Source organism: Acomys russatus, chromosome 2, assembly GCF_903995435.1.
Source record: "Acomys russatus chromosome 2, mAcoRus1.1, whole genome shotgun sequence".
Taxonomy (NCBI): Eukaryota; Metazoa; Chordata; class Mammalia; order Rodentia; family Muridae; genus Acomys; species Acomys russatus.
In genome coordinates, this window is record NC_067138.1 from 68,923,020 (window position 1) to 68,937,165 (window position 14,146).

The 14,146-nt window shown below is 38.1% G+C and overlaps 1 protein-coding gene across 1 annotated transcript in view; it reads right to left on the bottom strand.

Annotated features, from left to right (window-relative positions):
• The window catches only part of Ecpas (Ecm29 proteasome adaptor and scaffold), a 118,146-nt gene that overhangs the window by 23,563 nt on the left and 80,437 nt on the right, over positions 1–14,146 (bottom strand). The window contains exons 24-32 of the mRNA XM_051162553.1: positions 10,625–10,748; positions 8,575–8,720; positions 8,105–8,159; positions 7,170–7,284; positions 6,326–6,394; positions 4,444–4,561; positions 3,898–4,065; positions 1,138–1,217; positions 450–555 (exon numbers count right to left, since the gene is read on the bottom strand). Of these exons, the coding sequence (XP_051018510.1) occupies positions 450–555; positions 1,138–1,217; positions 3,898–4,065; positions 4,444–4,561; positions 6,326–6,394; positions 7,170–7,284; positions 8,105–8,159; positions 8,575–8,720; positions 10,625–10,748 (981 nt within the window). The remainder of the gene's footprint in view (positions 1–449; positions 556–1,137; positions 1,218–3,897; positions 4,066–4,443; positions 4,562–6,325; positions 6,395–7,169; positions 7,285–8,104; positions 8,160–8,574; positions 8,721–10,624; positions 10,749–14,146) is intronic.

The window sequence follows — 14,146 nt, forward strand, 5'->3', positions numbered from 1 at the left end:
ACCATTTGCTTCCTAAATTAATTACTTCATTTTTATAGTAATATGAAGCAAGTGAAATACCCAAGAAAAACTCAGAGATTTTTTCATTAATCACATTATTTGGAAATGAATGCCTAATTTTTGAAATTTTAGTCATTATGAATCATGAAACCACCCCTTCAAAATGAGGGTTTCCTTCAAATCCAACAACAGCATTAGATTTCTATTGCAAAATAAGGTAAGCCGTAGCCACCTCTTTAAATCAGCTCAGTTTAGACCTAAATAAAGATACCCAAACTTTAAACTTTACATATACATCAAAGTTGAAATTTAGGGATAAAACTACAGTTTCCCTAAAACTGTCTAAATAGGGAATTTAAAAATATATACATTTTAAAAATCTGCAGCATATTTTGATGACTCCAGTTTAAATTGGTCTATGTATAAATGTAGATTTATTTCTATAATACCTTAATATCATCTTGTACTCTAAAAAGTGTTTCCCACATTTCTGGAAGTTTGTCAATGACGTCATCTAAAGGTCTTCCTCTCAATAAATCATTCAAAGCTAAACAGCTGAAAATAAAAACTTGATTTCAAATATATGATCAAGCAAGTCCAATATTTTACTATCAAATAGTCATACTGAGCAATAATACAACTCTATCTGTATTTCTAATCCTAACCTCTCACCCCAAGACAATCAATAATTATTCTAGTACTGCTTCAAATATATCACATCTGATACAAATCATTAAGTGTCAATTCCTACAACTGTAATTTAATCCCTTTGGATGATACACCAATACATCACTTTTAACTCACCTGTGTGTTCTCAATGTCTGGCATATCACCGAGCAAGTAACAGGCACTGAGTGTGTTCATACAGTATACATAAATAAAATCTATACACTATAAAGCCATGAAATTATACAACTTGAGGGCTAACAATTTAACAAATGATTTACAAATTTGTTAATTTCATGTTTATAAACTAATTTAGACAAATCAAGTAGTTTAAATAGATAAAGAACTCACTTAACTAAAAATATGTTTCTTTTAGCTTAATTTTTATTATACCATATTTTTAAAAAAACTTAGAAATTTGATGGGGAATTTTCCAGTTCTATCTGGCTAATCTAATTTTCCAAGAGGTACCTGGATTCTCGAACTCGCCACATGTTGCTGGTAAGGTTTTTAATCAAATCTTGAAGAATTTCCTTCAAATATTTATCCACCTAATGAAAGCAAATGGAAAAAATGGAAAATGTAAAAATCCTGAACAATCTGCTTCTGGGTTAAGTCACTCAGTATGATCATTTATGGTATATCCTCACTTATAATTGGGCACTAGCCCAAGGGACATGTCCCATGAAAGTCTTCACCTACCAGGAAAGTGGGACAGAGGGGAGGACATCCTATTGGGACTCTAGGTGAGAGAAGCATGGGAGAATGGGGAAATAGAAGGATGCAGAGGGTCCTAGAAACCTACAAGAACATCAGGACGGGCAGATCTGGGCCCAGGGTTTCTACTCAAACTATGGCACCAACCAAGGACAATACATGCAGTAAACTTCAAACCCATACTCAGATCTAGCCAATGGACAGGACATTTTCCACAGTTGAGTGGAGAGCGGGGACTGACTCTGACATGAACTCTGGTACCCCATATTTGACCATATTCCCTTGGTGGGGAGGCCTGGTGGCACTCAGAGGAAGGATAGCAGGCTACCAAGAAGAGACTTGATACCCTATGAGCATATACAGGGGGAGGAGGTCCCCCTCAGAAACAGTCATAGAGGAGGGGAATAGGGTGAAAGCGGGAGTGAGAATGGGAGGATAGAAGGGATGGGATAACAATTGAGATGTAGTCTGAATAAATTAACTGAATAAAAAATAATACTTTTTTTTAAAAAAAATCCTGAACAATCCAATTATTCACCTCCCAACAACACTGATAATTTTTCTGGTTCTTTTCCACAGTGCAAAGGAATAAAGTCTAATCGCGGAGGCTTTATATGACACAAAGCCCCCGTGACTATCTTGCCACATATGGTAGGTATCTTATTTAGTCTCAGGTCTGTTTCTTTGCATACATACACTGCCTCTGCAATCATCCTCCATGTCCAACTTTGTACTGAAAATTCTGGAATTTTGGTTTCTTTAAAAAAAAATTAGAAGAATATGCTTTCATTTTAATCCTAGGTGTGGGGATATGGAGCAGCTCTGACTGTCTGCAGAAGCTGACTGATTTGCCTCATGCTCTGGCAGAGGCATGGTTTTGCCAGCTGCAGTTTCTGCAATTGTGTTGATTTTGGAATTCTGGGAACTTTTCAGAGGGTAGATAAATGCTAGTGCCTCAGTAGGTCAGGTTGGTAGTTGTTGGTCATTCAAAAGGAAAAAACTTAAGATTCAAGGATCTATCCTTTCTCTCCTATCTAGTGATAGAGGATGAAGCTGAAGGGATAAAGACTGAGGAAAAAGAAGAGCCTACAAAGTAGTAAAAGTCCAGCAACAAAACTTCAAGTAACTTCTCATAGAGCTTGGCCTACTGACTCTCTGCCATGTTCCCACAACACCTTCTGAAGGTAAATCAGTCAGATAATTCATTACTGCACTGCTCTATTACACTAGAAACCTTAATGGCAAGATGGTGTCTCACTTGCCTTCATACTTTACAGTGTTTGGTGCAAAAATAACCACATAATGCTTCAGAAGGACAGTGAGTTTGATCTAAGCTTTGGCGATAACAACTTGATGGCTGACTCAGTGGAACAATAAACTGCAAGGTGAAAGCAGGTGTGCACCCCTATACGCTATTCAGGAGGCTGAGGAGGCCAAAAGTTCAGAACACAGCATGAAACACAGTAAGATCTTGTATCAAAGCAAGTATTTTTAAAAAGAGAAATATTATCATTGGTAGAGCACTTTCCTGGCATGTTTAAGAGCCTGAGTTCAAACTCCAGTATTGGGAAAAGTGTGAACTAAGAGACCATTTAAAATTTTTAACCAAAATCAATTTTCAATTTTCAAAATGACTTTTACTGCTAAATAGATAATTTAAGACAGGGCAGAGAGAAGGAAAGGGTGGTGATGATCTGTCATCAGGAGTCATCATGGACAGGAGTGTGTTCAAGCAAATCCTCATAAGAGCAGAAACTGCTACTAAATTCATTGTGGGACTGGGGACATCATAAGACACAGACAAGAGAGGAAGGAGACACTATCTTTCCTAGCTTAAACAAATTAACAGTGAGGATAAAGAAGGAAATATGTCTCTTTTCCTTTATTTTCAGCTCTTTACTGGACAGGCTACATTTATGGGTACAAGTCAAGTGAAGTCACCACGCAGGCAGTTAGATGTGCAAATATGGATGAGTACATGTCCTACCTGAGCCAGTACAGAACTGAGAATCATTACACTAAACAGAATGTTTCTATGCCCAGGAATTAGTAAAAAGAAAGCTAAGAGGACAACAGTATTCAGAGGTAGTTCCTGAGAAACCTTCATATCTAAAAGGAGGATTGAATGTAGTAATCAACACCCAGATGGTAGAACCAAGAAATAAAACAATATATGGCAACTGACCATTTCTTTTGTCTGTCTTCCCAACTAAAATTACTCTTTAAGCATAGATTTGTGAACCATTCTCCATGGCATCAGTGATGCCTGTTATCACATAATATCCCATTGTGTGACTGTTCTGTCATTCTTTTAACTATCTATCCACCCAGTGAACATTCAGCTTGCTTTCGTTTTGAGACCTCAGTAAATATTATAGCATCGTTGAAAGACCAAAGCAAACAAGCAATGAAAGCAAATAAATATACAAAGGGGTGATGTACTTGTTTAAGTCTTATGTGGTACCTCAGTCATGCTACCGTGTTTTCCTAACACACAGGTTCACAGACACTTACCATTGATTTGTCGGTGACCAATGCATTCCAAATACTTGTCATAGCCTGTCGAATTCCAAGGTTGGGATCAAACTGGTAACGATAAAGTCGAGGAACCAGCTGAGGCAGAAAAGGAGCCAGCTGTTCTCCAGCTCTGGCTGCAATTACATTAAAACCAAAAGCAGCACCCTAAAAATATCAAACAGTAACTTATACATGACTGCCAGAGTAAAACAGTAACACAGTAAATACAAAAAGGCTACAAAATATTATTTCTCAAATTTGTACCTGAAGAGAGCATTACTTAGGATTCCAGCTTTTAGCAATAATAATGGCTAATATGGTATTCTGACTCTCAGACACACACTTTTCACAATTATCTATACATGAACTGGCACTACATAGCTAATGTATCAAGTTTGGTTTTGGAGAAAGTAAAAACTAAAAACTCAGTGAGAGCTGGAGGTATATAGGTCAGCAGTAAAACACTTGCCACGTATGCATGAGGCCCTGGGTTTGATCTCCAGGGAAAATTTAAGAAAGATATGAAACAAAATAGCAACTTACCTTCCTGGAGTTCCACATTGCATGATGATTCGCCAGATTCATAAATTTATATACCAGATCAGGCTGACTAAGATCACTTGCCAGAGAGCAAAGCTCCTTGTAAGTAGAAAGGCCCTGGCTTAGAAACAAAAAAAAAAAAAATTTTTTTTTCTAACTATCTTTGGCTTGATGTGAATTTCACCACCAGTATTACAGGAGCTCTTTTTTAAACTGTACTTACTACCCTTGGTTGTTAATATCATAATCATCACTGGGGAGACTGAAAACTAGATTGAGAAGAATATAAAATGTCATACACCCCAATTGTCAACAATTCCTAAATCTTTCTGCTGCGAAATACCTGTTGCGATTTGCCTGTGAAATACCTCCCATAGGCTCAAATGTTTCACATCTGGTTCCCAGCTCATGGTGCTGTTGTGGAAGGCTGTAGTAACTATGAGAGGTGGATCTTTGTTGTGTAGAGGAAGGAAGCTACCAAGGGGTGAGCTTTGAGATGTTATAGTGCAGTCCCAATTCCTGTCCAACCTCTCCTTTCTGTTCTGCTAAGAGGTGAGGAGTAGTCCCAACTAAACACACCTGCAACCATGTAGCCATCTACCACCATTGCTTCCTTTCGAGGATGGACCTGACGCCTCCAGCTGTGAACCAGAATAAACCCTCCAGCCTAAGTTGCTTTTTATCAAGTATTTGTTAATAATAGACATGATACCTAAAATGTGACTGCATGGAGGTGAATCTCTCTGCACCTCTGAAAACAATGCAATAACTCATCATGTTGTGTATACAATCTCTCATAACCATGAGTCATTTGAAAATATTTCTATGTTAAATTTCCTCTAAATAAATTATATATGTTTAAATACCATTTTGTGAAAAACTAGCAAATTTTAATTCATAAGCTAGAGTGCAGTGGTTTGTACCTCTGTAGTCATACCAGAGGAGTCAATGAGCCAACTAGTTCAGAAACAACAAAGACAATATAATGAGACCTCATCCCTGAAAAATTCAGAGGAAAAAACAAATCAACAACAGAGAGAGAGGGTGGGGAGGGGGGTGCAGGAAGTATGCGGGTGGGGGTGGGGTGGGGTGGGGGGAAGGGGGCGAAGTTTGGAAATAATCTAGACAAAAGGAAATATAAAAAGAACTTTCAAGGTGACAGATTAAACCTCCTGCAGTGTTCTCTTGTTCCAAATGTCACAGGAAGACAGAGTCGGTGGCATAGTTTATCTGACAATTCTTAGAGGAAAAATAACAATATAACCACACCAAAATAATAATAAAAGAGGTACAGCACCTAAATTGATTCAAAATAACAAACTGGCAGAATAATCTAAGACAAGAAGTTTTCCCAGAAAAAAAAAATGTATATGCTGCAAGGTCTCTAATCACGACTCTGCTTCCTGGGAGCAGACAGTTCTGAACCTAGTGTTGTTGTCAGTCCCTGAGAACTAACCTTAGTCTTTGAGGTCATGGCCTCCCACAAAGCAGCCTACCACAAATGATTAGTCACTGAGCAGGCATAAATTTAAGCCTAAGAAGTGAGCCTAGAGGCCTAGGCTCTGCAGCTCAAAGCAAGGCAAGCCTAAACGGGCATGCCACCCTGGCTTGACGTTCCTCAAGAATCCACTGTCCAATGACATTATGGCTTCAGTTCAGCCGTCCCTCTGCCATTAGCTGTCTACTTGCGCACTGCTTCCAAGAACAATCCTAAGGTATTCTCTAATAAATTCCAGCATACAAATCTCTGTCTCAGAGTCTGTCTCCAAGGAAACCCAATCTAAGACAGTAGTGGTTTTTCCAATACCATTTTTATTTATCCATCCACAAATAACATTCCTGCTCTCCCCGAGCTAATCAACGGATTTAGATTTAGAACACTTACCCATCAGGTGTTTTGCCAAGGCCTCCCCCTTGAAATACCACTGTCTCTCCAGAAACTTCATGTTTAACTCTAAAAGGAATCAACAAGATTTTAAGTTAGCTTCAAATTTTCCATACCAACAATAAGCAAATGGATACAAGTCATTTGCAAATTAATAAAAACCTGTGTCTAGTGTTGAAAGACAGAAACTATTCTTTTCTATCAGACTGCAAATTTTCTTAAATATAAACAAAACAAATTTACAAATATTAAAGATCTATATATAAAGTTAGAGGAGCTGGAGAGATGGCTCAGTGGTTAAGAGCACTGTTTGCTCCTCCAGAGGTCCTGAGTTCAATTCCCAGAAACCACATGGTGCTTCAGAGCCATCTGTAATGAGATCTGGTGCCCTCTTCTGGTGTGCAGGTGTACATGCAAGCAGAACATTGTATACGTAATAAATAATTCTTTAAAGTAAATAAATAAATAAGTTAGAGCCAGTGTGTTACACATTAAAAATCCCTTCCCTCAAGGAGGCAACAGAAAGCAGCAGCAGTTATGAAGCCCGTGTCCCTTCATGTGCTCGTTACAGATCAGGGCACGGACGGCACTCAGGGCTCTTCTTATCACAGCTGAACTTTTTTTAGAAAACACTGTAATACATCTGGTTAATCCAATGCGTTAATTGTCCTGGGACCATTCATGTTTGAATTTTTCTAAAGTAAAGTATAGCCTGGAATAATTAAATTAACAACCACTAAGATTCAGTGAATTAATAAGAAAGTAGAGGTAGAACTTCTCCTCCTTCCATGTCGTACTCTCGCTGTCCTATGTGTTCACAGATGAATATTAAAACTCACTATACCTTTTGCCAGTCATAAGTGTTTCTACAAGTGCAGACACCAGTTCCTGCTGATCTGCTTCACTGCCCAGCTCATACACCAACCCAAGCCCCTTGGAGGCAACGTCTTGGCTGAGTTCTACAAGAGAGGTAGACAAAGTTATACTATTCTAAAAGAAATTTCTCTCCTAGCCCATTATTTTCCTTCAAGTAATTATCTTTACTCTGAAATTATATAAAAGTAAAGATATAAAAACAGAAGCATTCTATTTCCCTAAATCAAGACAGTAGACATGGCGTCACAAGTTAATGAAAATCATGATCAAAAACTAATAAAATGCAAAAAAAAACCCCCAACCCTACAGTGTCACTATAAAAACCACAGTATAAGAGTATCAATGTACACTGTTTATATTCTAGATAAAACACTCTCCTAGGATTTTAAGAGACCCATATCCAATTTTAGGAAAATAAAGGTAATACAAACAAGTCCACGTTTTAAGTAAGATTTTTTTTAACACTATTACTTAAATGAAGATAAGTAATCAGAAGAAGAAAAAGTTTAGCACTAATGTAAAATTGTAGAAAATGTTCTAATTTATATATAAGAGTTTCAATTTCTTGTACTTTAGAACTTCAGTTGGGGGCGGGGATAGTACTGTGCAAGCTAACCTTGGCGTTTACCTTAATACAATTACCTTTAATACTAAAAATTTTTATTTTTATTTTCATTTCAGTTCTGGGGTAGAGATAGAATCTTACTGTGTAACCGGCTGGCCTAGAACTCATAACTCCCCTGCCTCTTACCTCCCACACTGGGATTAACACAATGTGGCTGGTTTTGTTTTAGTCACACAGCTAAAAAGTTTTTGCACTGTTAATTCATTAGCCCATACTTTTCAAAATTTAAAATACAAGTTATATAAAGGTGACAAATCAAATATGTACCGACAACTTACCATCATTTTCTGACAGAACGGAAACAAATGCATTCTGAATCTCTTTAAGATGTGACTGAAAGAAAAGGCACCAGAACACTGAAATTCCACCTCTCAGGAAAACAAGGATCTCACTGTTAAGGAACTTCGAGGCCAGAGTCTTAGGACCAAGGCAGCTATGAACCTTCCCATGTACTCATCTCCACAGGTGTCCACATTACCTGAAGCTGTACCCCTCACAGGCAGGCTAAGCATTCAGTCTAACCGTTGTCCCAACATGAGTCTGCCCATCTAAGCCCTTCTGACTTTACATATTCATATGTAGATCATTTTCTTACCAATTAACCAGATCATCACCCTTCACTGCTTCCTATGGTAATTATTTCAAAACTTCAGTTAGTTCTTAATGACTCAACCTTCATACTTTCTGCTTGCCTCACAGTGGGGATCATTACATTCATCACATAGACAATTTATATTATGAAGCTCACCTTCACTTCTATGTGGGTACTTAGCTTCCTCACAAGAGAAAGGAGCCAGATGCAGGCTGCTTGCCTCACATGTGGGCTGGGGCTGATGATATGCTTATTTAAAATGACATCTAAAACCCACGGGACAACATCATTTACTTTGGCACCTGAGGAATAAGCAAAAAGATTACAAGTATAGTACCCAAACATAATTTCCTTTATTTAAATAAATAATCATACAATAACTCAATGTTAAAATTGAAATGACCAAAAATGTCCAGAAGCTAACAAAAATTAAATAATCTTTTTAAGTTACTCAAATAACTATAGTTCATTGGAATGAAAATTATCCCACTCTCTTTAAGCTCAGCAATTTTTCATTACTAAATCTTTCTAAACGTCCATCTAAAAACAAGCTGAGCAGTATCTTTGAACTTTACTTTTCTCCTCCAGCTCTAACACATCTCTTTCCCCATTACTTCTCGGTTTCACAGTCTCAACAGTGCTGGGCCTGATGAATGGTCCTCCTTCCTTCCATGTACAAATGTCCACGTGCCTTACCTCACACCCTCAAAAAGCAGCCTCAGAGAGCTACTGTGGCTTCCACCAAAGGTACTCATCCTACTTACACAGCTGGGAAAACTGTTCTCCTGTTTCTTTCAAGTCTCTCTATGATACATAACAAAATAATAGGTAATGACACTATAGTGTTAAATGGTAACTGTAACAACAAGTACAATAACTATATTCATTATGGGATACAATTCATAATGGCATTGTTACCATGAAAACATTCCTAATTTTCCCAGCAAAGAAGAAAAATATGAATACTTTATGGGGTTTATTTTAGCTTTAAAGAATTTTTTAAATTTTATTAATTTATTCATATTACATCTCAATGGTTATCCCCTCCCTTGTATCCTCCCATTCCTCCCTCCCTCCCATTTTCCCCTTACTCCCCTCCCCTATGACTGTGACTGAGGGGGATTTCACCCCCTGTATATGCTCATAGGGTATCAAGTCTCTTCTTGGTAGCCTGCTATCCTTCCTCTGAGTGCCACAGGTCTTCTCCCCATTCAGGGAACTTGGTCAAATATAAAGATTTTTTTTTTTTAATCTTGGTTCAATACTAAAATATATTTCAATTCTAATCTTGAATCAACCCAAGAAGATATCTGTCTTTTGGGGGCGGGGGCGTATTTTCCTTTGCGGTTTTTTCTTTAATTTTCACACTGAGCTTATTCATATTTTGTGTATACGTGTACACATGCAAGAGAGCACATGCCACAACATACCTGTGGAGGTCAGAGGTCAGCTCTGCCAGAGTTGTTTCTATACCATGTGAGCCAAAACTTATGCTATCAGGCTTGGCAGCACTTGAAGAGTGGTCTCGCTAGCCCTTGCTTTTCTTTTCCTTTGCTGTTGGTGGGTTTTTGTTTTGATTTGCTTTTGAGGTAAAGTCTCACTATGCAGCCCAGACTAGCTTTGACCTTATTATATATCCCACGGACCCTGCAGTCTGCAATCCTCCTACTCTAGCCTCCCAAGTGCTGTTATTACAGGCACACATCACCTTAATCTGAAACCTCAGAATCTGTGACATACACTGAGGAACCGCATACACGCTCTCTCCCTGATGCAGCCGCTCAAGTCTAGTGCCCTTCTAGGACTAGCAGGAACAGAGGAGCTTCATTACATAGTAAAGAATTAGATACAAAAGGCTGGGAACCTTCTAATTTTTATGTTTAATCTTTCTCTCTCCCTTACTGGGGTGGGGGGAGGCACGGAAGGAGGGACAGGATTCCACTACGTAGCCCTAGCTAGAACTCGCTAGGTAGACTAGGCTAGCCTTGAATTCAAAGATCCTCCTGCCTCTGCCTCCTGAATGCCAGAACTAAAGGAGGGCACCATCATGCCCAGCTATGTTCAATCTTCTTTAATCCTCCTTGACAGACCAAATTAGTAAGGCATGTATAAATAGTTGGGGAAAACTTATTTTTGCCTCCAATATGATAAAGAACAGAAGAAAGGCACTCAGCAACTGTAAATCAATTAGGTAAGTATTTGTTACCAGCAAGAGGCACATATTCTTCTTCAGCCACCAGCCAAGCGTCTCTAGCAGCCACAGAGTGAGTTCCTATTGCAGCACTGGTAATGGCTTCACCAATAGTAAACTGAAGTTCAATCTGTTTGGCCTACAATGAAGAAGAGTAAAACCCATGAACAAGAGATCATTTCCCCCAAAATACCCATTTCTATAAAAGAGCTGCTCGATACCTCGCTTCTCTCAGCAGGCTTTATTTTCACCTTTGCCTCATTTAAGCTATCTTGGTGATTCAAGAGTGAAGGACTGGAGAACTCAGGATCTGAATATTACTTCTGATCTCCAGGAGTCTGCATCTCACCCTCAGCCCAGAACTGTTTTGCAGTGGTTTTTAATTTTTGGAAACATGAGACCTTTATGTAGGAAGTTGGGACAGTTCAGAAACAGCAATGCAAATTCTAGCTCAGACTCTCACGTGTCCGTATGTAAACTTTTCTGGGCCTCAACAACTTCACTGGTTAAATGAGCACGGTGTCATCATTCACCTCACCAGGCTATATGGATTAAACGATGTTAATTTAGATAATATATTTACTATTCAGTATGCCTGACTGTAGTAATTGCATAATGAATAATGGCCACTACATATTTATAAAAAGTCCTCACACTCTTCCATGATACCTGCAAGTTACCCTCAAAAGGTCCTGAAAAAAGGTAGAGAATGATAAAGCAAATATAAAACGCTAAAACTTGGTAGATTTAGAACAAAGGGTATACAGGAGTTCTATGCATTATTCTTACATTTTCATTTTAAGTTTGAAATTGTTTTGCGAGCCAAACATTAAAAATGCTCCTATTACACCTGGAATTTCACAACATTTGGGAAATGGACCACAAACGCTATCCCTGGCTTACTTAACTATTTTCCCCGTTTTTTGTGGGGCGCACTTCAAAGGTATTATTCACCCTAAATCAGCCTGAAAAAACCTTGAGAACAACTTCCCATTTCTTCTAAGGGGGTAAAGGGAGTTGGCTAGGTTTCTGTTTACTCTCTTAGTCTACAGATGCTTATTTTCATCAGGAGTTGGTTATGTTATTATTGGTCTTATACAGAGAGGAAACTAGGTTGGACTCAGGGATGTCTCTCTTTTCCCCGATCTTTCTTTTGTAGGTCAGGATATAGGAGCTGAAGAGAAAGAAGGGGGGATATAGAAATATAGAGGGAGGATAGAACAAAAGGTGGATTACTGAATCTACTCCTCAACTCAAGGCTTTAATTGTTATGCACAAATAAGGTTATTTTTTTAATTCAATGGTACTGAATTTTGTATATTGATGCAAATCATGGTCATGTCAAATACTAGTCTAATTTTATCACAAGAATATATATTCTAGGTCTAATAGATAGATATGATTCTATAGATATATAAAGTAAAATAGTTAAATAAGGTCATCAAAAGCCACAGAGACTTACAGAATATGGCATTTAAAGATGTTTTTATTATTCTAAAGATTCTAAAGATTCTTCAACAACAAGACAAGTTAACTCCTGGCAACACCCAGCCTACCTCAAAGAAGATGTTGAGCATCAAAAGATCTCCTTATGGAGTTGGCTTCCAATGTGGCAAACAAGCCACTGGGCAAAATGTCCTCACTTCTGCCACAGACAGAATTCTGCCTAAAAATGGGCAAGTTTAGAGGCAGGCAAGATTCAACAACCGAACTCTGCCAAGACAGGGTAAGCAAGTCCTTTATAGTTCTTGCCTCATAAATATGTCTGTCAGATATATTGAGCCAGAAGGCCAGTGAGGATGCTCCAATGTTACAGAGAGTGTTGCATGACTGTTCAGGCAGTAAACTGTCTCTCTTTTTTTTTTTTCCATTTTGGAAGCTGCTTAACCTGAACTTCTGGTTCACTCAGGTATTTATGTTTTATTCCTTCTCAAATCTCTAATGGGGTTGAAGACCAGATAGTTTCGTTTTCAATTAAGCTTAGTAGGTTAGGGGTTAAGATGCTTTTAGATCAAGATGTACGTTTTAGGTTAATAGAGATGAGATATGATAGATATTGATTTTCATTCAGAAATTTAGACCCAACAAGATAGGAAAGATGTTTACTTCAAGTTTGCCAAATACAAATAGCCAAATCACTATGAATGTAATATTTATATAATTCCTGATTGTCTTGTGGTTCTTCCTGCTATTTGTAGTTTTATTCTTATGTAATAATATAAATGTATACATTTTAAAAACCTAATAAAATGCTGTGTAGTTAAATATTCAAATATTTATATTTTAATTTGCAAATTCTGACTTTTACAAGCAGGAATCACTGTCGCAACATGGAAGTGCATCTGCCTTAGTACCCTCTGGCATTTTTCTGTTTACTGTGAAACATTTAAGTATAAGAGAAACAAGGATGCAATCAAGACCGGGAAGCATATGAGGGCGTGAGCACTGTCACTGTCATTCTTCCATTTAGTGTTTCATCAGTCTTCATGAATCATCAAGTGCTCACACCATAGCTTCCTAATCTAGAGAAAGATGGCGGAGGGTTTCAGCTCTACAGTAGCTCTGGTCAAAAGCTTCTCTGGGGACCTTTAAAGCTGAGAAAAGCTATTTCAACAGAGAGGATCTTTGAGCTTTTTTTTTTCCCCTTATTGGCTTTTTGGTTTTTGGTTTTCTGAGACAGAGCTCCTCTATGTAGCCTTGACTGTCCTAGACTCACTTTTGTAGACCAGGCTGGCCTTAAACTCGCAGAGATCCACCTGCCTCTGCCTTCCAAGTGCTGGGATTATAGGTGTGCACTACTGTGCCAAGTTAACAGACAGGATCTTTATCAGGAATTTAATCATTAATTTGTTTATCTACCTGTTAATTACATATTTCCTATTACTGATGCCAAAACTGGCGTGCACACACACAAACCAAAACCTTACAGCTACATTTAGAAATGATAAAGCATCTAAGCTTACTATGTATAGAGGAAATAAAGAGACTTAATACTTTTGTATAGGCTTGAATTTTCCCATAATGAAGCTTAAAGTAGGAGCTGGCCAGGTATGCACTAGTAGGACCACTTGTCTAGCACATGTAAAGCCGTAGGTTTGATCCTGGCACCCAAAACACAAAAAGGTTGAAACAAACCAGAAAGCACAATAGGACTTTGTTTTAGTTGGCTATGAACAGATTCTGCTTCTCACAGCCACGGCTTTTCATTCATCCTTATCCTTTAATCTTTCCACATTGCTTCAATGTTTTTGGTTTTTAAGTATTTCTGTATTTCTAAACTTTTAACAAAATAAGGACATCAAAATCATATTAAAAATACACTAAGCACCGAGCATGGTGGCGCGCGCCTTTAATCCCAGCACTCGGAAGGCAGAAGCAGGCGGATCGCTGTGAGTTCGGGCCAGCCTGGTCTACAAAGGGAGTAAGGACAGCCAAGGCTACACAGAGAAACCCTGTCTCAAAAAAAAAAAAAAAAAAAAAGAAAAAGAAAAAGAAGAAAGAAAGAAAGAAAGAAAGAAAGAAAGAAAGAAAGAAAGA